The sequence below is a fragment of the Bos grunniens genome, chromosome 7 (genome assembly GCF_055505025.1).
Source record: "Bos grunniens cultivar Pamir isolate PY7600 chromosome 7, Bosgru_T2T1.0, whole genome shotgun sequence".
Taxonomy (NCBI): Eukaryota; Metazoa; Chordata; class Mammalia; order Artiodactyla; family Bovidae; genus Bos; species Bos grunniens.
The window spans coordinates 40,663,128-40,686,118 of record NC_141171.1 but is presented as its reverse complement, the minus strand read 5'-3'; the positions used below and the strand labels follow the sequence as shown (position 1 = coordinate 40,686,118).

General features: G+C 42.5%; 1 protein-coding gene across 4 annotated transcripts in view; it reads right to left on the bottom strand.

Moving 5' to 3' along the window:
* The window catches only part of NLRP3 (NLR family pyrin domain containing 3), a 49,265-nt gene that overhangs the window by 19,497 nt on the left and 6,777 nt on the right, over positions 1 to 22,991 (bottom strand). For 3 of the 4 annotated variants that reach the window (XM_086411131.1, XM_086411133.1, XM_086411130.1), the window contains 5 exons: positions 22,628 to 22,732; positions 20,362 to 22,120; positions 14,587 to 14,754; positions 6,944 to 7,114; positions 5,743 to 5,913 (listed from right to left, as the gene is read on the bottom strand). In XM_086411131.1, coding sequence (XP_086267257.1) covers positions 5,743 to 5,913; positions 6,944 to 7,114; positions 14,587 to 14,754; positions 20,362 to 22,120; positions 22,628 to 22,732 — 2,374 coding nt within the window. The remainder of the gene's footprint in view (positions 1 to 5,742; positions 5,914 to 6,943; positions 7,115 to 14,586; positions 14,755 to 20,361; positions 22,121 to 22,627; positions 22,733 to 22,991) is intronic. The other variant, XM_086411132.1, reaches the window with a different exon arrangement.

Sequence of the window (22,991 nt, the reverse complement as noted above, 5' to 3'; positions counted from 1 at the left end):
ATCCCCAGATGACAGGAAGAGAAGTCAACGCAAACCCTGAGAAGCAGAAGCTATAAAATTAGTAGGAAAGACTGCTGCTGCTGCTCAGTCAATTCAGTTGTGTTGACTCTTTGTGGCCCCATAGACCACAACCCACAAGACTCCTCCATCCGTGGGATTTTCCCAGCAAGAATACTGGACTGCAAGTTCGATGCATGAAACGGGGCACTCAAAGCCGATGCACTGGGACAACCCCAAGGGATGGGATGGGGAGGAAGGTGGCAGGGGGGTTCAGGATGGGGGACACATGTACACCCATGGCTGATTCATGTCAATGTATGGCAAAAATCGCCACAATATTATAAAGTAATTAGCTTCCAATTGAAATAAATTAACTAATTAAAAAAAAAAAGAATACTGGACTGGATTGCCATGCCCCCCACTCCAGGGGATCTTCCCGACCCAGGGATCAAACCCACATCTCCACAATGGAAATTCTAGGAACTTCCTAAAAATAAGAGAAAAGGATTTCAAGGAGGAGATAAACAGAATTAAAGGCAGCAGGTTTCAACTAGGATTAGGATTGAGAAGGATCTACAAGAGTCAGAAATAGGATCATTGAAGGTCAACTGAGAGTTTATGCTCTGAGCCTCTTTGCTTTGTATGGAGTGTTTTCCCCTGGCTTCTTCACGGATCCCATGTCACCTGCATGAGAGGCATTTACTGAACACCTGGACAAGGATGTAGCTCTCTCTGCCACTCCAGTTTTTATTATACTATATATATATATAATTTTACTTGTCTATTGTCTAGCGTCTATCATCATTCCATATGAGAATGTTTGTGAAAACAAGGTCTTGGTTTGTTTTAGTCACTGCTGCTGTCAGCACCCATGACTGAGCCCCCAGAGTACCTAGAAAATAAAGTGACCAAATCATACCTGTTGGACAAACCAAGAGTGGCAAAAGCCAAATTGTTGTGGCAGAGCAATAATATAAGGGAAGGAAATGAAGGCATTGAATATAGCCTTTTTTACTAAATTGATGTGGCAATATCTGAAGAAGAGCAATGGGGAGAGGCTCAGGGAGGTAACAGGGCTTTGTTTTTATAGATTTTGATTATGGACTAACAGATTATTCCTCAGCAAAGACCGTTTCTGCTCCACTTAGTAATGGTCTAGTTGGTATTTATGTCAGTAATGTGAATGAAGACATTTACAGTTTGCTTGTTATATGTCTGGGTAATATTGACAGGATCGTGATTCAAAAATGCCTAGACAATGAGTCAAAAGAAAGATAAGATGAAAATTAACAGAGCTAAATGTGAGAACCCATATAGTTGGATAGAGCAGGATATAGAAGCCCTTTAGACAGCCTATTGCTGCTGCTGCTGCTGCTGCTAAGTTGCTTCAGTCATGTCCGACACTGTGCGACCCCATAGACGGCAGCCCACCAGGCTCCTCCGCCCATGGGATTTTCCAGGCAAGAGTACTGGAGTGGGGTGCCATTGCCTTCTCCAGAGAGCCTATTAGCCAACTCATTATGAGGTTTTTCTGGAGTTAAGGGAGGGTTTGGTGGGTCACACTGGACTCTGTCTGCATTGGGTTCCACTGCCTTTTATCTGGGTGTCCTTGGACAAAGGTTTTAAATTCTTTGAGCCTCATTTTATCCTCTTTAAATTAGAGATACCAATATCTACTTGTCAGTTTTTATGAGGCCAATGGAGAATAAACCATGCAAAAAACACAGAAGGGCAGTGTTACATGGTCAAGTGCATGTAACAGAGGGTATTTCTGTGGTATAATAAGAAATATATTTGGTCTTTGTCCCTCATTCCTATCTCAGAGGTCCTAAAAACCTTGGAATTTCCTGGGGGCTTCCCTGATAGCTCAGTTGGTAAAGGATCTGCCTGCAATGCGGGAGACCACGGTTCAATTCCTGGGTCAGGAAGATCCACTGGAGAAGGGATAGGCTACCCTCTCCAGTATTCTTGGGCTTCCCTTGTGGCTCAGCTGGTAAAGAATCTGCTTGCAATGCAGGAGACCTGGGTCGATCCCTGGGCTGGGAAGAGCTCCTGGAGAAGGGAAGGGCTACCCATTCCAGTATTCTGGCCTGGAGAATTTCATGGACTGTATAGTCCATGGGGTCACAAAGAGTCAGACACAACCGAGTAACTTTCACTTTCAAGAGTGTCTATTGCTAATCAAAGGAGCCTCTTTTGATCACATTTGAGTTTATGTTAATGGGGTGACTTAAAGTGGGGCCCTTAGATTGGCTCAGGATAGGGCTAATCATCAGAAAGGCCAAGTGGTTAGAAAGTTGGAACTTTCAGCCTCACCCACTAACCTCCAGCAAGGAGAAGGAAGGAAGGCTGGAGATTAGGCTCTATAAAATCTCTTGAACAATGAGTTTTGGAGATCTTCTGGGTCAGTGAATCTAACCAACCTGGCATCTACATACCAGGAGGATGGAGCACCCCAACTCCATGGAGAGAGAAGCCCCTGGGCTCCAGACTCTTCTCTACCTCATCCTATGTGTCTCTTCATCTGTTTGTATACCTTATAACATCTTTTATTTAAAACTGTAAACATAAGTATCTCCCTGATTTCTGTGAGTCAATCTAGCAAAGTTTCACACCTGAATAGGGGGCTGTGGGAATCCCCAATTTGTAACCAAGTCAGATAGAAGTGTGAGTAATCTTGGGACTCATTACTAAAAATTGATGTCTGGCATTGGCAGGGCTAGGGAGGCAATCTTGTAGGACTGAGCCCTTAGCTATGGGGTTAGTGTCGAAATCTAACTGACTTGCAAGACACCCAATTGGTGCCTGCAGAGAATTGGTCACTGGTATTACAAAACATCCAAAGTTGTGTGTTACTATTTCCCACAGACTTCCAATAGAACTCATGATCTGATGTGACTGCCAAAAATATAAGGAAACCTCAGTCCTCACCACTGACAACATAGTGCCCTACCATAAGAGGTGAAAGTTCCACCACACATCGTTAGGAGTGTCATGTTCAGGTCTGAGTACTGCACTTCAAATAGGGACATTAAAAGACCAACTCTTACCTAGGAGAGCATAACTAAATAGGTGAAAGTACTAAACCATGTCCTAGTTAAATATTTAGAGACATCCAAGTAAAAGATGAGAAGAACTAGAGTGTGAGTGCTGCCTCTAAGGAATCAAGATCAGCATCTCTTAGCAGACTCTGAGGAGCAGAACAAGGGCCAATGCACAAAACAATAGAAGGGGCTATATGGAAATAAGAACTGCAGGCATTGCAGCAATGACTAGCATGCTTACAAGTTTTCACACATAAAACGGGTGAATGTCTTAGAAGCAAGTGTTCGTTCAATGATGAACTGGACTGTACAATTCCTAGGGTTTCTTTCGACTCTGAGAGTCTCCAGACTCTATATGTAATAGGAAAGAACAAATCTGACTCCATATTAGACCTAGTTCTTTCATTTTAACCTTGGGCCCTGTTGACTGTGCTTAGTCATGCTGGCTCTGCACCCTTGTAAAAGAATGTTCCTGGGTTTCCCTGGGTGGCCTAGTGGTTAAGAATCTGCCTGGCAGTGCAGGGGACAGGGGTTTGATCCCTGGGCCAGGAAGATCTCACATGCCTCAGATCAACTACTGAAGCCTGAGGATCTAGAGCCCATGCTCTGCAACAAGAGAAGCCACCACAGTGAGAAGTCCATGCAACCACAGTGAAGTGTAGCTTCTGCTCACCAAAAGTAGAGAAAGTGCTCACAACAACGAAGACCCAACACAACCAAAACAAACAAAAATTAATTAATTTTAGCCATTTGCAGCAACATGGATGGACCTAGAGAGTGTCATACTGATTGAAGTCAGATAGAGAAGGAAAATATCACATGATATCCCTCATATGTGGAATCTAAAAAGAAATGATGCAAATTAACTTACTTACAAAATAGAAAGAGACTCACAGACTTAGAAAACAAACTTATGGCTGCCGGGGGAAGGAGAAGTTAGGGACTTTGGGAAGGTCATGTACACACTGCTGATGCTCCTGCTAAGTAGCTTCAGTCGTGTCCAGCTCTGTGCAACCCCACAGACGGCAGCCCACCAGGCTCCCCCGTCCTTGGGATTCTCCAGGCAAGAATACTGGAGTGAGTTGCCATTTCCTTCTCCAATGCAGGAAAGTGAAAAGTGAAAGTGAAATCACTCAGTCGTGTCCGACTCTTAGCGACTCCATGGACTGCAGCCTACCAGGCTCCTCCATCCATGGGATTTTCCAGGCAAGAGTACTGGAGTAGGTTGCCATTGCCTTCTCTGCATGTACACACTACTGTATTTAAAATGGATAACCAGTAAGGACCCATTGTATAGCACATAGAACTCTGCTCAATGTTATGTGCCAGAATGAATGGAAGAGGAGTTTGGGGGAGAATGGATACATGTATCTGTATGGCTGAGTCCCTTCACTGTTCATCTAAAACTACCCCAACATTGTTAATCGATTATACCTTAATACAAAATAAAAAGTTTAAAAAATAATAATAAATTAATTTTTAAAAATTATTGTTAAAAAATGTTCCTATTGCCTGAAATATACAGAATAGCCTATTCTCAAGGCTCTGATCTTTAAGAGTCATTTGGAGATAAAGAGTTGCAGAACAGAGAATAACATTTATCTTGGAGGTTTACAAGAACAGCTTTACCTGCCCTACATGGACAACTACAAGAACAAAGGATTCCGACACTAAGGAGTTTGCAACAACCAACCGCATCCCTCCCTCAACTTGCCTTTAAAAGTGCTTTGCTGAAACCCTTAATGGAGTGCAAGGTTTTGAAGTGCAAGAGCCACCGATCTCCTTCATGGCCGGGCAATAAATCTTTCTCTGTTCCAAACTCCAACATTCCTATTTGTTTGGCCTCACTGTGCTTTGGGCATAGGAACTTGCATTCAGTAACATGTAGACATAACAATTTTGGGGGGACCCAAAATCATTGCAGATGGTGACTGCAGCCATAAAATTAAAAGACACTTGCTCCTTGGAAGAAAAGTTATGACCAACCTAGAGAGCATATTAAAAAGCAAAGACATTACTTTGTAATGTCTTTGACATTACAAAGACATTACAAAGGTCTGTCTAGTCAAGGCTATGGTTTTTCCAGTTGTCATGGATGTGAGAGCTGGACCATAAAGAAAGCTGAGAGCCAAAGAAGTGATGCTTTTGAACTGTGGTATTAGAGAAGACTCTCAAGAGAACATTGGACTGCAAGGAGATCCAACCAGTCAATCCTAAAGGAAATTAGTCCTGAATATTCATTGGAAGGACTGATGCTGAAGCTGAAACTCCAATACTTTGGCCACCTGATGAGAAGAACTGACTCATTTGAAAAGATCCTGATTCTGGGAAAGATTGAAGGCGGGAGGAGAAGGGGACAACAGAGGATAAGATGGTTGGATGGCATCACTGACTCAACGGACATGAGTTTGAGTATACTCCAGGAGTTGGTGATGGACAGGGAGGCCTGGCATGCTGCAGTCCGTGGGGTTGCAAAGAGTCAGACATGACTGAGTGACTGAACTGAACTGAGACATAACAAACTTATTAGCAGTAGGTAGTATCTAGTACTTCAAACTACTTTAGACATTGTCTCTTCCATTCTCTACCCTCAACTCCATCTGATTAATCCTTTTTAGAGTAACCCCATTCATATTTTCCAAATAATGTATCACTGAAAAGAAGTTGCTTTATTGCTGAGACGTTCATGAAGACTTACCCCAGTTTTTGCAAGTTACAGTGTGGATTCTTTACTTTTTCACACAAAATCCCAACTCCTGAGTCTCCCAGAGCATTTTCCCCCAAGTAGAGTCTGGTCAGGGAATGGTTGGTGCTCAGGACAGATGCAAGGTCCTCACAGCTTGCCGATGTGAGACAGCAACTGACCAACCTTTCAGAGAGATGGCAGATGGTCACAACACCTCTCTCAGCCCAGTCCACGCACTGCTGTGAGTCAAGACAGCACTTGTCCTGTCCTTGCCTATAGTCCAGTCCGCACATGAGAAGAGTATATCCAAGCTCTTTACCAACTTTTTGTTTCTTTTTCTGTTTGGTGAATTAGCAAGAAAACACCCTCAAAGCCCATGCAATGTTACATCTTCCTAGATCTCTACCTTTATTTTTATTGAGGCAAAATATGTATAGCATAAACTGTACCATTGTAAACATGTGTTCATTTATAAGTGTTACAATTTAGTAGCACTTAAGTATATTCACATAACTGTGCAACTATCACCAGAACTCTTTTCCATATTCCCAAACTGAAATTCTATGCTCATTAAACAATAACTCCAAATTCCCTTCCCCCAAAACCCTGGAAACCACCATTCTACCTTTTGTCTCTATGAATTTGACTATTCTAGGTATTACATATAAATGGAATCATACAATATTTTCCCTTTTGCTTCTGGCTTATTTTACTGAATGTATAGCCCTGTTGTGTTTTGCTTTTTTATAATAGCCACCCTAACAAGTATAAATTGGCCCTACCATTTTCAAGTGATTTTTTGTCTTCTTCAAAATTCAAGTCTCCCACAGGCATTCAGAGAAGAGCTACATAGACTGTCAAGCAACTGCATTGCTTTAGCCCCATTTTTCCTATTTAACGTGAACCAGGGCCTTATCATCAAGTCCCAAAACTCTTCTAAAGCAAAATACATTGGTTTTATTTTCTTAGCTAGGTTGTAAATACCTTAAAGGCAAGCATAATATTTCTGATTTTTTTAAGTTCCCCTCCAGGTCTGACTATGTGACTTTTCCCACAAAAAATGCTAACTAAATTAATTATTGACAAACATGCGGAGATAAACACAAGGAATCCTCTAAGTAGCCCAAGGCCATTTTCACATTAAAATTCTAACACATCATGGCTCATTAAAGCCACAGCTATTACTTCATGAGGGAAATTAGTTCAGCCTCACCAGAGCTTCTTCAGATTGCAGAATAGATGCCTCAGTCCCACACACAGAAGTCTGATCCCGAAGTCTCCCAGGGCATTGTGGCTCAGGTCCAACTCCACCAGCTTCTGGTTGTTGCTCAAGACTGAGGAGATGTTGAAGCAGCACTGATGGGAAAGGCAGCACTGTCCCAACCTTCATGACAAGCACAGAAACAGAAAAATCTCAGAGCATAGGCCGCTTTTCTGTCACTGCCTTCTGGCCTCTGCTGGGTTTTAGCACCAGGCAAGGGCACTGTGTTCGCATGTTACAAAGAGAATTAAACTCAATTTATAATTAAATTTTCATGAAGGAAAGTATCATCTTGGGACTTCCCTTGTGGTCCTGTGGGTAAGGGTCTGTGGTCCCAATGCTGGGGGTCTGGGTTTGATCACTGGTCAGGAACTAGATCCCACACTCCACTCTGAATATCAAAGATCCTGAGTGCTGTAACTAAGACCCAATGAGGTCAAATGTAAAAATAAATATTTTTTTAAAAAAAGGAAAGTATCATTTCATCAGAAACTCCTGACTACAGCTCAAGACATATTGGGAAAACAAATTCGACTCAGTTCTAGTGAAGTGGATGAACCTAGAGATTGTCATACGGAGTGAAGTAAGTCAGAAACAGAAAAACAAGTATTGTATATTAACACATATATATATATGGAATCTAGAAAAATGGTATTGTTAAACCTATTTGCAGGGAAGGGATGGAGACACAGACATAGTCAGCGGACTTGTGGACACAGTGGGGGAAAGAGAGGGTGGGATGAATGGAGAAATAGCATTGACATATACACACTCTGTTAAAGTAAATAGCTGGTGGGAAGTTGCTACGCAACACAAGGAGCCCAGCCTGGTACTCTGTGATGACCTAGAGGGGTGGGTTGAGGGGAGGAGAGGGAGGCTCAAGACGGAAGTGATATATGCATAATTATGAGTGATTTACTTTGTAATATGGCAGAAACCAATACATTATAAAGCAATTTTCCTTCAATTAAAAAATAAGTAAAAAAAAAAAAAGGCATATTGGGAAGATAGTTCTCAGGCTCTGTGGCTCACAATCTGTGACCATAGCTGCCAGGGAGCACCCTCTAAATAATGGGCAATTCTCAAGTATTTAAATGGCATGTTTCTGTTTCATAAATGAAAACAATGGTTAGCCGATGAGCTCCACGTCTTTACCACATGTTCCTAATAGCTGAAACTCCCTCAGATGGATACTGCTCTCTCTAGGGCTGTATGCATCTTCCTTTTCCCTTGGACAGTCTTGTCCCTGCTGTTTTGTTTGATGTTTTAATCCCAGCCCTACATCTACACTGAAGGAGTGAGCATCTCTAATTCTTGATTTGCTTTCCACAGACACACACCATCACCATCATCACCACTATCAGCACCACCACCAAAACAATTATTGCTCTCCGAGAAGCAAGAACAGTATTCCAGCTCATTTCAAATGTCCTAGGAGCTTGTGGGACTACCTTTTCTGTCTCCATTTCCACACCAACTAGAAGCAAATAGATAACTAAATCTTTATCTGCAGAACATCTCATGCTCACACATGTCTCCCTGTTTGTGTCTCACTTTCTAGAATCACAGAGGGGCATCTCATCCACAGGGGTGATGGAGAGAGCGGCATGGTATAAAGGTAGGGAGGAATGTTAAATGTTAAAATCAGCCAGAACCTCGAAGGCAAAAAGAACACTTTATAATTTATCAAAACAGGTAAGAAAAAGCTCTTAAGCAAGGAACTGCCATGATCAAAGCATAATCTTTTAAATATTAAGTAACCCTCTGTCTTCTGTACAGAGAATGAATGGTGGGTGGCAAAAGTAGATGCAGGGACACCAAACAGACAACATTCATCTGATACGTATTTTTGAGCACAAACAAATGGTAAGAGCTTGTCCAAACATTATAGAGACGATTGCAGGACAAACATGAATCGTGTTATGAGAAGTTAATGGTCTTGGAGGGCATTGCAATATCTAAGCAAATAATTGTGGTTGTTGGATCTGGGCTGCTGGAGTTGAGACAGGCTGGGACCTGGGACCCTTTACTGCAGTGCTTGCACCAGGATGAAAGTCTCTTCGGGCAATAGAATACAAAAGAAACTGTAAGGGAGGAATTCCCTGGTGGTCCAGTAGTTAGGACTCCACAATTCATATGTAGGGGAAGGGGCCTGGCCACACAAGGTAGCGCAAGAAAAGGGATATTAAAAAAAAAAGGAAAGAAACTATAAGGGACTAAAAATAACTGCATGCACGCATAGTTGAGGCAAATTATGAATAAAAAGATACAAAAAGGCCAAAATCCCGACTGCCATTTCTGAAGTACCAGGAGCAAAAGTACGGTAACTGCACATGATCCCTGCACACAGTACCGCTGAGGGGGTGAGCAAACCACCTAAGCCATCCCTCCGGTCCAACCCACTGATCTGCCCCTACCCTCACTGCATTTAACAAACCAACTCACCCCACCTCAGAGAGCCAGCAAGGGTACCTTTTCTTGTTTTCACTCCCTCATGCTGCAACACTACCCCCAGTAAAGCCATGGCTTTACTTCCTTATTTACTTAAAGTTTCTTATCCGGCATTTTACTGATTTTTGTTGATTAAAGAGTCTATGGGGGGATTTCCCTGGCAGTCCAGTGATTGAGATTCTGCACTTTTAATGCAGGGAACATGGGTTCAATTCCTGGTCAGGGAACTAAAATCCCACATGCCCAGTGGTGTAGCCAAACAAAAGGCAAAAAGAGTCTAAGGGACTTGCCTGGTGATTCAGTGGTTAAGACTCCGCTTCTACCACAGAGGACATGGGCTCAATCCCTCATCAGGGAACTAAGACCCCATATACTGTGTGGCACAGTCAAAAAAAGAAGTCTAAGGACCCTGGATGGATGGTAACAAAATAAGAATGAGGAAAAGTGGAAAATGGCTTGTACAAGGGTGAAATTAAGAAGACTGATGATAGGGTGGTTATTAAGAGTAACACAGAAAGGTATGAAAATGTCCTGAGGTGGTGGGCTTTAAAACTGGCTGTGAAGTCCAGATTTGTGATGCAGGAGGGTTGCAGAGATGGCCCCTACAACTATGTACTTGATTCAGGGCATGTGAGTCTAATTCACAGTGTGGGCTCATCACTTCAGTCACTCAGTCGTGTCCAACTCTTTGCTTCCCCAAGGACTGCAGCACACCAGGCCTCCCTGTCCATCACCAACTCCCGGAGTTTATTCCAACTCACGTCCGTTGAGTGGTCATGCCATCTAACCAATCTCATACTCTGTTGTCCCCTTCTCCTCCCGCCTCCCACCTTTCCCAGCATCAGGGGTCTTTTCCAATGAGTCAGTTCTTCACATCAGGTGGACAAAGTATTGAAGTTTCAGCTTCAGCATCAGTCCTTCCAATGAATATTCAGGACTGATTTCCTTTAGGATGGACTGGTTGGATCTCCTTGTGGTTCAAGGGACACTCAAAAGCCATTAAAAAGAATACATTTGAATCAGTTCTAATGAGGTGGATGAAACTGGAGCCTATTATACAGAGTGAAGTAAGCCAGAAAGAAAAACACCAATACAGTATACTAATGCATATATATGGAATTTAGAAAGATGGTAACAATAACCCTGTATGCAAGACAGGAAAAGAGACACAGATGTATAGAACAGTCTTTTGGACTCTGTGGGAGAGGGACGGGGCCGGCGGGGGGGTGATTTGGGAGAATGGCATGGAAACATGTATAATATCATATAAGAAACAAATCGCTAGTCCAGGTTCGATGCAGAATACAGGATGCTTGGGGCTTGTGCACTGGGATGACCCAGAGGGATGGTACGGGGAGGGAAGTGGCAGGGGGGTTCAGGATTGGGAACACATGCACACCCGTGGTGGATTCATGTTGATGTATGGCAAAACCAATACAATATTGTAAAGTAATTAGCCTCTAATTAAAATAAATAAATTTAAATTAAAAAGAACACTGAAACTGATTATAATTTGATCAGCTAATGAGTTATAATAAATGTAATCCAACTGAAAAAAAAAAAAAGAGTCTCCTCCAACACCACAGTTCAAAAGCATTAATTTTTTGGCACTCAGCTTTCTTTATAGTCCAATTCTCATATCCATACATGACTACTGGAAAAACCATAGCTTGGACTACATGAACCTATGTCACAAAGTAATGTCTCTGCTTTTTAATACCCTGTACCTGGGATTTCTTTGGAGGGAATGATGCTGAAGCTGAAACTCCAGTACTTTGGCCACCTCATGCGAAGAGTTGACTCATTGGAAAAGACTCTGATGCTGGGAGGGATTGGGGGCAGGAGGAGAAGGGGACGACAGAGGATGAGATGGCTGGATGGCATCGCTGACTCAATGGACGTGAGTCTGAGTGAACTCCGGGAGTTGATGATGGACATGGAGGCCTGGCGTGCTGCGATTCATGGGGTCGCAAAGAGTCGGACAACTGAGTGACAGAACTGAACTGAACTGAACCGGTTGGTCATAACTTTTCTTCCAAGGAGCAAGCATCTTTTAATTTCATGGCTGCAGTACCATCTGCATTGATCTTGGAGCCCAAGAAAATAAAGTCTGTCATATTTCAAGTTTCCCCATCTATTTGCCATGAAGTGATGGGACCGGATGCCATGATCTTCAGTTTTTGAATGTTGAGTTTTAAACCAACTTTTTCACTGTCCTCTTTCACTTTCATCAAGAGATTCTTAAGCTCTTCTTTGCTTTCTGCCATAAGGGTGGTGTCATCTGTATATCTGGGGTAATGATATTTCTTCAAACACTCTTGATTCCAGCTTGTGCTCCCTCCAACCCAGCATTTCACATGATGTACTGTGCATAGAAGTTAAATAAGCAGGGTGACAATACACAGCTTTGACTTACTCCTTTCTCAATTTGGAACCAGTCTGTTGTTCCATGTCTGGTTCTAACTAATGCTTCTTGACTTACATACAGATTTCTCAGGAGGTAGGTAAGGTGGTCTGGTATTCCCATCTCTTTAAGAATTTTCCACAGTTTGTTGTGATCCACACAAAGACTTTGGCATAGTCAATAGAACAGATGTTTTTCTGGAACTCTCTTGCTTTTTCTATGATCCAACAGATGTTGGCAATTTGATCTCTGGTTCCTCTATCTTTTCTAAATCCAGCTTGAACATCTGGAAGTTCACAGTTTACATACGGTTGAAGCCTGACTTGGAGAATTTTGAGGATTATTTTGCTAGCATGTGAAATGAGTGCAGTTGTGCAGTAATTTGAACATTCATTGGCATTGCTTTTCTTTGGGATTGGAGTGAAAATTGACCTTTTCCAGTCCTGTGGCCACTGCTGAGTTTTCCTGATGTACTGAGCACAGCACTTTAACAGCATCATCTTTTAGGGTTTGAAATACCTCAATTGCAATTCCATCACCTCCACTAGCTTTGTTTGTAGTGATGCTTCCTAAGGCCCACTTGCCTTTGCATTCCAAGATGTCTGGCTCTAGGTGAGTGATCACAGCATCATGGCTATCTGGATTATTAAGATCTTTATTGTATAGTTTTTCTGTGTATTCTTGCCACCTCCTCTTAATATCTTCTGCTTCTGTTAGGTCCATACCATTTCTGTCCTTTATTGTGCCCATCTTTCCATGAAATGTTCCCTTGGTATCTCTAATTTTCTTGAAGAGATCACTAGTCTTTCTTGTTTTACTGTTTTCCTCTATTTCTTTTTTTATGATTTTTTTAATTTTATTTTTTAACTGTACAATATTGTATTGGTTTTGCCATATATTAACATGAATCCACCACAGGTATACACGTGTTCCCCATCCTGAACCCTCCCTCCTTCCTCTCCGTACCATCCCTCTGGGTCATCCCAGTGCACCAGCCCCAAGCATCCTGTATCCTGCATCAAACCTGGACTGGTGACTCGTTTCATATATGATATTATACATGTTTCAATGCAATTCTCCCAAATCATCCCACCCTCTTCCTCTCCTACAGAGTCCAAAAGACTGTTCTATATATCAGTGTCTCTTTTGCTGTCTCATATACAGAGTTATTGTTACCATCTTTCTAAATTCCATATATATGTGTTAGTATACTGTACCGGTGTTTTTCTTTCTGGCTTACTTCATTCTGTATAATAGGCTCCAGTTTCATCCACCTATTAGAACTGATTCAAATGTATTCTTTTTAATGGCTGAGTAATACTCCATCGCAGCCCTGTTTATAATAGCCACAACATGGAAGCAACCTAGATGTCCATCAGCAGATGAATGGATAAGAAAGCTGTGGTACATATACACGATGGAGTATTACTTAGCCATTAAAAAGAATACATTTGAATCCTCTACTTCTTTGCATTGATCACTGGAGAAGGATTTCTTATCTCTCCTTGTTATTCTTTGGAACTCTGCATTCAAATGGGTATATCTTTCCTTTTCGCCTTTGCCTTTAGCTTCTCTTCTTTTCTCAGCTATTTGTAAGGCCTCCTCAGACAACCATTTTGCCTTTTTGTGTTTCTTTTTCTTGGGGATGGTCTTGATCCCGGACTCCTGTACAATGTCACAAACCTCTGTCCATAGTTCTTCAGGCACTCTGTCTATCAGACCTAATCCCTTGAATATATTTCTCCCTTCCACTGTATAATCATAACAGATTTGATTTAGGTCACACCTGAATGGTCTAGTAGTTTTCCCTACTTTCTTCAATTTAAGTCTGAATTTGGCAATAAGGAGTTCATGATCTGAGCCACAGTCAGCTCCTGGTCTTGTTTTTGCTAACTGTATAGAGTCTCTCCAGCTGCGGCTACAAAGAATATAATCGATCTGATTTCAGTACGGCCATCTGGTGATGTCCATGTGTAGAGTCATTTCTTGTGTTGTTAGAGGAGGGTGTTTGTCACAGTGTGGGCTCATAGCAAGCACTTTATTATAGACCCACATGATATGCCCTGTGACAATTTAATCCACGCAAAATATTTTAATGGGTTCCAGGTCAGGCAGCCATTTCTGTATCTGAGGAAACTCTTCTATTCTCATCTATAAGCATGACTAATGAAGAAATGGAAGACACTAAAAGTCATGCCCTTTCCTTCAACAAATGACTTATTTTCAGTTCCCCTTTATTCTTCCCCATCTGAAACTTCTCAAATAACTGTCCTCCAAACCATTTGGCCTTCCCATTTGTAATAGGCTGAGCTGCGTCCCCCCAGAAAAGTTCATGTTGAAGTCTCAACCCTTAGCACGTTAGAATATAACTAAATTGGATTTTTAAAAGGTAATTAAGTTAAAATGAGGTCATTAGGGCAGGCCCTAACCCAACATGACTGGTGTCCTCGTATGAAGAAGAGATCAGACACACACAGAGACCATGTAAAGACACAGGGAAAGGACAGTGATCTACAGCCAAGGAGAGAAGCAGCAGAAGAAACCAACACTTCTGACAACTTCATCTTGGACTTGCAGCTCCCAGGATTGTGAGAAAGTTAATTTCTATTATTTAAGTCTCCCACTCTGTGGTACTTGGTTATGCCAGCCTTAGAAAATTAATAAACTGCTAAAATGGTCCTTCTTCTCCCTTTCTCTCTTTCTCACATACACATACACACATATACACACAGATTCTTACCACAATCTACGAATGTTACAGCCAGGTTGTTGGAGTGTTTCACATAACACGTTCATGCCTGGGTCTCCCAGGGTATTGCCACTGAGGTTCAATTCAGTGAGATTCCAGTTATTGCTCAGGACTGAGAAGATGCCCCTGCAAATGCTGGAGGTCAGATAGTTCACCAATCTAGAAATTGGAAGGAAGGAAGAAGAGAAAACAAAGTGAATCTCTAAGAATAGCAAACTGAAGTTGGAGCCAGGAGTGGATGACACTAGTGCAAAGGCATCCTAGGAATTAAGAAATGTGTCACAGAACCAAAGACTGGGCTCTGAGGAATGCAAAAGGCCAGAGGAGTCCTGGTAAGGCTATTCTGCACATTTTATGATTAAAAGAGTCTGTGATGCACCAAGGAAACCAGAATTGAAAAAGACACGTGTACTCCAATGTTCATAGCAGCACTGTTTACAAAAGCCAGGATATGGAAGCAACCTAGCTGCCCATCGGCAGACCAATGCATAAGAAAGCTGTGGTACATATACACAATGGAATATTACTCAGCCATTAAAAATAATGCATTTGAATCCGTTCTAACGAGGTGGATGAAACTGGAGCCTATTATACAGAATGAAGTAAGTCAGAAAGAAAAACAACAATACAGTATACTAACGCATGTATATGAAATTTAGAAAGATGGTAACAATGACCCTATATGTGAGACAGCAAAAGAGACACAGATGTAAAGAACAGTCTTTTGGACTCTCTGGGAGAAGGCAAGGGTGGATGATTTGAGAGGGTAGCACTGAAACATGTATATTATCATATGTGAAGCGCATCACTGGTTCAGGTTCGATACATGAGACAGGGTGTTCAGGGCTGGTGCACTGGGATGACCCTGGGGGATGGGATGGGGAGGGAGGTGGGAGGGGGGTTCTGGCTGGGGAACACATGTGCACCCATGGCTGATTCATGTCGATGTATGGCAAAAACCACTACAATATTGTAAAGTAATTAGCCTCCAATTAAAATAAATAAATTAATTTTAAAAAGGAAAAAAGCCTGTGATGAATAGATAAAAAAGGTGTGATATATACATACACAAACACAAACGCACAACAGAATACTACTCAGCCATGGAGACTCAGACACAGAGAATGGACTTGTGGACACAGCAGGAGGAGAGAGTAGGACAAGTTGAGAAAGTAGCATTGACATATCAGTTCAGTTCAGTTCAGTTGCTTAGTCAGTCATGTCCGACTCTTTATGACCCCATGGACTGCAGCACACCAGGCTTTCCTGTCCATCACCAACTCCCAGAGCTTGCTTTGACATATATACACTAACACATGTCAAATAAATAACCAGTGGGAAATTGCTATCTAACACAGGAAGCCCAGCCTGGCACTCTGTGACAACCTAAAGGGTAGGATGGGAGTGAGGAGGCTCAAGAGAAAAGGGATATATAGAGAGAGAAAGAGGCAGGATTGATTCATGTTGATGTATGGCAGAAACCAACACAACATTGTAAAGCAATTATTTTCCAATTGAAAAATACAAAAATAATGAAAATTTGTCATTTGCAACAACTTGGATGGACTTAGAGGGTATTATAGTATATGATATCACTTATATGTGGAATCTAAAAACTAATACAAATAAACTTATTTGCAAAACAGAAAAAGACTCACAGACATAGAAAACAAAATTACAGTTATCAAAGGGGAAGGGGGAGGAGGGATAAATTAGGAGGTTGGGATTAACATACACATACTACTATATATAGCTTCCCAGGTGGCTCAGTGGTAAAGAAGGCCCCTGTCAAGCAGGAGACATGCGTTCAATCCCTGGGTCGGGAAGATCTCCTGAAGAAGGAACTGCCAACCCACTCCAGTATTCTTGCCTGGAAAATCCCATGGACAGAGGAGCCTGGTGGGCTAAAGTCCATGGAGTCACAAAGATTCAGACACGACAGTAACTAAACCACCACCACTGCTATATATAAAATTGATAACCAACAAGGATCTACTGTATAGCACAGGTATACAGTATTGTTACAACAATAACTTGTAACAACCTATTAGGAAAATAATCTGAAAAAGTATATGTATATATACATATATATAAAACACACACACACACATATATATATATATATATAACTGAATCACTGTGCTATAGATTTAAAAATATGACATTTCAAATCAACTATACTTCAGTTTAAAAAACTAAAATGGGAAAAGATGAGGGGAGGGAATCATTTGGAAGTTTGAAATGGACATATACACACTGTTATATTTAAAATGGATAACCAAGAAGGATCTACTTGCATGGCACATGAAACTCTGCTCAATGCTGTATGAAAGCCTAGATGGGAGGGGAGTTTGGGAGAAAATGGACACATGTATATATATGGCTGAGTCCCTTCTCTTTTCACCTGAAACTATCACAGCATTGTTTGTTAATTAGCTATATCTCAATACAAAACAAAAAGTTAAAAAAAGAAGTACACATTACTATGTGTAAAATAAATAAAATACTAGAATAAGTTGTACAACACAAGGAATATCACCAATAGCTATAAACGGAATGCAACCTTTAAAAATTGTGAATCACCATATGTAAAATAGGTAGCCAATGGGTATTTGCCATATTACTCAGGGAAATCACACTGGGGGCTCTGTGACAACCTAGAGGGGTGGGATGGGAAGGGAGGTGAGAGGGAGGTTCAAGAGGGAGAGGACACATGTATACCTATGGCTGATTCGTGTTGATGTATGGCAGAAACCAACACAATATTATAAAGCAATTATCCTTCAATTTAAAATTTTTTTAATAAAAAAAACAATTTTTTAAAAACTATGAATCACTGTGTTATACACTGGAAACACTGTATATCAACTATATCTCAATGAAAAATAATAATAATATTTTTAAAATTACAAAACAGCCTGTGACTTTGGCTGACTGTGAAGAGCCTCTGGTTCCTCCCTCAGGAATCCTTCTCCTCCTTCATCAATTGGCTACCCTGCCCATGGCCCTGGACACTGCTAAATGACCCAGAGGCTGGTTCTTACATTAGCTGCATAATAGCATCAGTACTGATCACAAAAATCCCTATGCCAGGCCATGTCATAGGAATAAAGCCAGAATCTCTGAGGTAGGACCAAGCATATTGATATTTTTAAGACTTCCGGGTGATTCCAAAGTGCTACTCCTGTTAAAATGAAGATCCCATGGGTCTAGGATCAGGCCTGCGGTCCTTCACTTCTAACAGGCACCAGGTGGGTGCTCATGCTGCTAGTCCTTCGAAGGCTCTACAACACACTAGGCAAGCTCCTGTCTGCAGAAGAAGGTAGCTGTCATCTACCATGATGGGCATCAGGCTTTTTCTTCAAGGTTTTAGTCTGAGTTTCTGCCAGCCTTCTTCACAATCCTGTGATCGTAGGTGTCTTGTTTTCTGAGCCTCATTTTTAGTGCCCTAGTGAGATCTTATCTCAAAATATGGTAGCAGATGGGGCTGTATAGTTTGAAAAAAAAATCAATATGTAAAAAAGCTAGAAGTCTGGGACCTTGAGGAATTCAGACTGCTCATGTCCAGGTTGTCCTCAGAACTGAGCCCTTGGTGGCACAGTACCAAATCTACCAAATCTTCTTTCTCTCGACAGGTATCAACTGGTATGCTTCTAAGAATGAGATACTGCCAGAAAGCCTTCACATTCAGTTGCATTAACTGAGAGCACTGAAAGGCCATCTCTTGTAATAAGTGACAAGTGGAACATCTACAGAGATTTTATTTATAAGACTGAACAAACTAAGCAAAAATCTTTCTTGCAGTCATAATATGCATGCTTATTTCTAAAGACTGAAAATGAAAGTTCACAGGATTTGCAAACTATATTAGGCTCTTTCATAGGTGCTGTAGTCCCCCCTGTTCTCGCTCTCTCCCTCTTCCATCTTCTTTCTAGCTATTCTGAACTATTTGCCATTGTTAAAATGTACCCTGCTTTCCCATCCCATCTTTGAACCCACCATCCCCTTGGTCTAGGCTGCCCCTTGCACATTCTTGGCTCTTTCATACTCCATGCTTCAGGATCCAGCTGGTCAAGGGCTCCCCCTGTGTGCTTCAGATGCACTCCACCAATATTCTTACCAAAACCCACCCCCTCTACCAACAGCCCTGGTTTCCTTCCTGGCCCCACAACCCAACTGTAAGTTGTTGTGAACAGGACCTGGGTCTTAGCCACTACTGAAGCCCCAGCAGGTAGTCCTTGATGACCGAAAAATAAATAGAAAAGTCATCCTGGTAGCAATGCCAAGGAAAAGAGAGGGAGCTAAAAGCTTATTGCTGCCAGTGAAAGGGCCAGCTTCTTTTCTCCTTAATTTTGTCCCATGTCAAGTGTCCTCTATAGAGGTCAAACCCAAGCATTCACAGAGCAGACAGCTCCCCACAGCCACTGAAGCTGTGGTAGTTTCTGCCCAAAGATTTAGAAGTCAAGGAACTCAACCCTTTCAATGAACACACACAACTGATTTCCACCCCTCTAGCAACTGAGTAAACAGACCTTGAAGTGGGTGCTGTTGACAAACGACAGTGTTAGTTCTTCAGTCATGTATAACTCTTTGCGATCCCATGGACTGTAGGTCACCAGGCTCCTCTGTCCACTCTCCTGGCAAGAATAGTGGAGTGGGTTGCCATACCCTTCTTCCAGGGGTCTTTCTGACCCAGGAAACAAACCAGGGTCTCCTGCTTTGCAGACGGATTTTTTGCCATCTGAGCCACCAGGGAAGCCCTAGCTGTTGACAAATGCCTGGCTGCAAGCACAAAGTGAGGGCCTTGGAGCACTCTATCCTTTCCAGCCCTATTTCCCTTCATTGCTTGTTCCAGTGAAGCCATGTCCCTCCCCATTTTCTCCTACGTAAATGCTCTTCCTCAGACCATATCCATGTCTCCTTCATATAAGACCCCACTGCCAGGACTTTTCTGGTGATCCAGTGGTTAAGAATCTGCCTGCCCATGCAGGTGACATGAGTTCCATCCCTCTTCCTGAAAGATTCCATCTGTACAAGCCAATTAAGCCCACGTGCCACAACTACTGAAGCCTGCATGCCTAGAGCCTGTGCTCTGTAACAAGAGAAGCCACCCCAGTGAGAAGCCTGTGCACCACCACTAGAGACTGGCCTCTACTTGCAGCAGCTAGAGAAACCCCACACACAGCAAGACCTAGCATAGCCAAAAATAAATTATTTTTTTTTAAGAGATTGTCTAGGTAATAAAAATTTCCTTTTCCTTCTCTGCCACCCACCTACATTCTCTCAATCTTTCAAGGCAAGCTCAAACTTCACTCCTCCAAGAAATCTCCCCCAAGCATCCCACACTGAGGTCCTCTGTCCTCTGTGTTCCTGGGCAGAATCATACTGGTTGTTCTGCCCCTTAGGTGACAGGCTATTAAGCAATAAAGTCCCAAGTAAATTACAAGCAATTTGAGTTTATGAACATTTGCTTCCATTATTTTTTTCACATAACACATTGTGCTAAATTGGCATCCACCAAACATTTGCTTATTGTTTCATTGGCTTTTTTCTCATGTCCTTTGTCCACCTACTCTTCCTCTGCTAGTCAATATCTGCCAATGAAGGGGTCTGGTAGAAATAAGTAATGCTGGCATTGTTTTGTAGCTGTGGAAACTGCATTTGCAAGACTGGTGAAAACAAAGGAAAGAGAGCAAGTGCCAAGAATCAGATGACCAGAAAGTAGAAGACATATAGTACCAATTGCCTGAAGCAAGATCTCCTTACCCCTGAGAATATGCCACCTCAAAATCAGAGAGAACAGAACGGTCCATATGAGAGTGTCTAACTTCCTCCTCCTCTTCTTCCTCCTCCTTGGGTGAGTTATGGAGCAACCTCAAGGAAAGGGATTCCATATGGCGACAGTTCTCAATACAAAAAGAAGAAACCACATGGTCCATTCTGGTGGACAGCTTGATCTCAATTTTGGGGAAATGGCTCATGGCCCTTTGCACAAAGTCCTCCTCCTGCATCTCATACAAACAATAGAACAATTCCAGCTGGCTGGGCTCAATCTGTAGTGTCTTGGCCTTGGCTTTTGCTTCAATCCATTTCAGCAGCTCCAGCCTGATTTTCTGAGAGATCTTACAACTCAGTTTTTTCTCTAAGTAGGAGGTTCTCTCCTGGTTTATAAGGCCAAAGAGGAAACGGACAACAAAAATCAGATATCCCTTTTCGAATTTGCCATAGTTTTCGAGAAGGACCTTCACATCTCGGTTGGGAAGCTTTGAACAAGCCTGAGGCGTGTTCCTCATCTCCCCATGATTATCTTCTTCCAGCAGGTAGTACATGGCAGCAAAGAACTCCTGGAAAGTCATGTGGATGAAGCTGTAGAATTTCTCGCAGTCCACTTCCTTTTGGAACAGGTTCATCCTCAAGAAAGCAGACACATCTGCCTTCTGCAGGCCATGATTTCTGAGATCACACTCCTGAAATAGGATTTTCTGGTTCCAGATTCCATCTGCAGCCAGTGAGCAGAGACCCCAGAGGGTAGCAGAGTTGTGGTTCTCCTGGCTCCCTCCCTGAGATTGCAACAAACTGGAGAGGAAGAAGATATACACTGCAGTGGTGGTCTTGGATGTCCGAGCAAGACTCTTACCACTATCCATCTGCTGTTTCAGCCCAGTGCACACAATCCAGCAGACCAGAGGAATAAAGCACATGGTGAAGAGGATCTCATTCTCCTGAATCAGTCTGAAGGCTTCCCTTGCTTGCTGCTCATCTGAGAAATACTTTAAGAAATATTCCTTCCTCCTGGCCTCTGAGAAACCCAGGATCTCCACATGACGAGCCTGGCCCAGCAAGTGCTGAAGTTTCTCCAGGGCCACGGGTCTTGTGGTGATGAGGAGGGAGGCCTCAGGAAGCAGTCTTTTTCTGATGAGGCTGCTCAGGAGAATGTCTCCCCGCTCCACCTTCCGCCAGTTTGTGCAGAGTGCTTCTGTGTGCTCATCAAAGGCACCTTGCAGCTCATCAAAGCCGTCCATGAGGAAGAGGATCCTGGAAGGCTTGCTTACAATCTTGCCTATCGGTGGGTTTGGGCCAGGGCAGCAGCTGGCAATCAGGTCCCCCAGACTCCTCTGCGTCCCAAGGCTCACCTCCCGGCAGTGAATGTAAAACAAATAGTCAAATCTATCCTGGTAAAGTTTCTCTGATGCCCAGTCCAACATGATCTTCCTAGCCAGTATTGTTTTCCCAATGCCCGCTGCTCCCTGGAATACCACTGTGTGCACAGGCTCAGAGTATTGGTCCTCAGGATCAAACAGCAATTCCAAGTTCACAGAACTCACAGGGCTATCCTGTATCTTGGCCCAGGTCCTACCAATGGCCAGGAGCTCATGCTCCCTCTCCTGTTGGCTCCTGTGTTCCTTGATGAGACGCAGCCTGGTGAAGCGTTTGTTGAGGTTCACGCTCTCACCCAGACGGGCATTCCTGTCTTCAATACACTGGAATTTGCTTCTCACATATTTTCTGTACTTCTTACAGTAATCTGTGTCAGAGACAGAAAGTTAGACTTCAGAAGAAGCTTGATCACATCCACCAGAGACAAGCTATCAACAGGGGCTGGTGGTCTCTAAGGAATGGAAACTGATATTGAAGAATGGGAGTTGCAATTTCTCGCCACTGCCTGGGGTATGGATAGCCCCAGAAAATGTAGGGTGTCGAAATCTTCCTAGACACAGTTGAACAGAAGAACAACAAAGTGTCATATGCTTTGGCCCTGGCCAGAAAGTCTTTCTTCATTCAATCTTACTCCTTTACGTAGTCTGCAGCTCATGCCCTATAAAACCTGAAACATTCAGTTGCCCACCCACGGTTCCGGGACTGCAAGGAGTGAAACATGCATCTATTTCTTAAGCTAAAGTGGATTTCCTAAGACAGACCTTTTCACCCCAAGGAACATGTTAGGATCACCAAGTTATCCACCTTCTGAGCTTCAAGTACCTACAGAACCAGGTCTCTAAACCCAATCAGAAATACCAACTACATTGCTTACCTTTTTTTTTCCTACAAATAGAGATTCTGGAAAGGTATCCCAGTAAACCCATCCATTCTTCTTCAAGGCTTTCCTCCTGACTTAGCACAGAAATATTTGCATTCTCTGAGAAATAAAGGAAGAAAATACAAAGTGTCAAAAACCAGGACTCCTGATTAAGGTGATGTCATTGAAACCTAATGACAAAGGTCCATCTAGTCAAAGCTATGGTTTTTCCAGTAGTCATGTATGGATGTGAGAGTTGGACCATAAAGAAGGCTGAGCACCAAAGAATTGATGCTCTTGAACTGTGGTGTTGGAGAAGACCCTTGAGAGTCTTGTGGACTGCAAGAAGTTCAAACCAGTCAATCCTAAAGGAAATTAA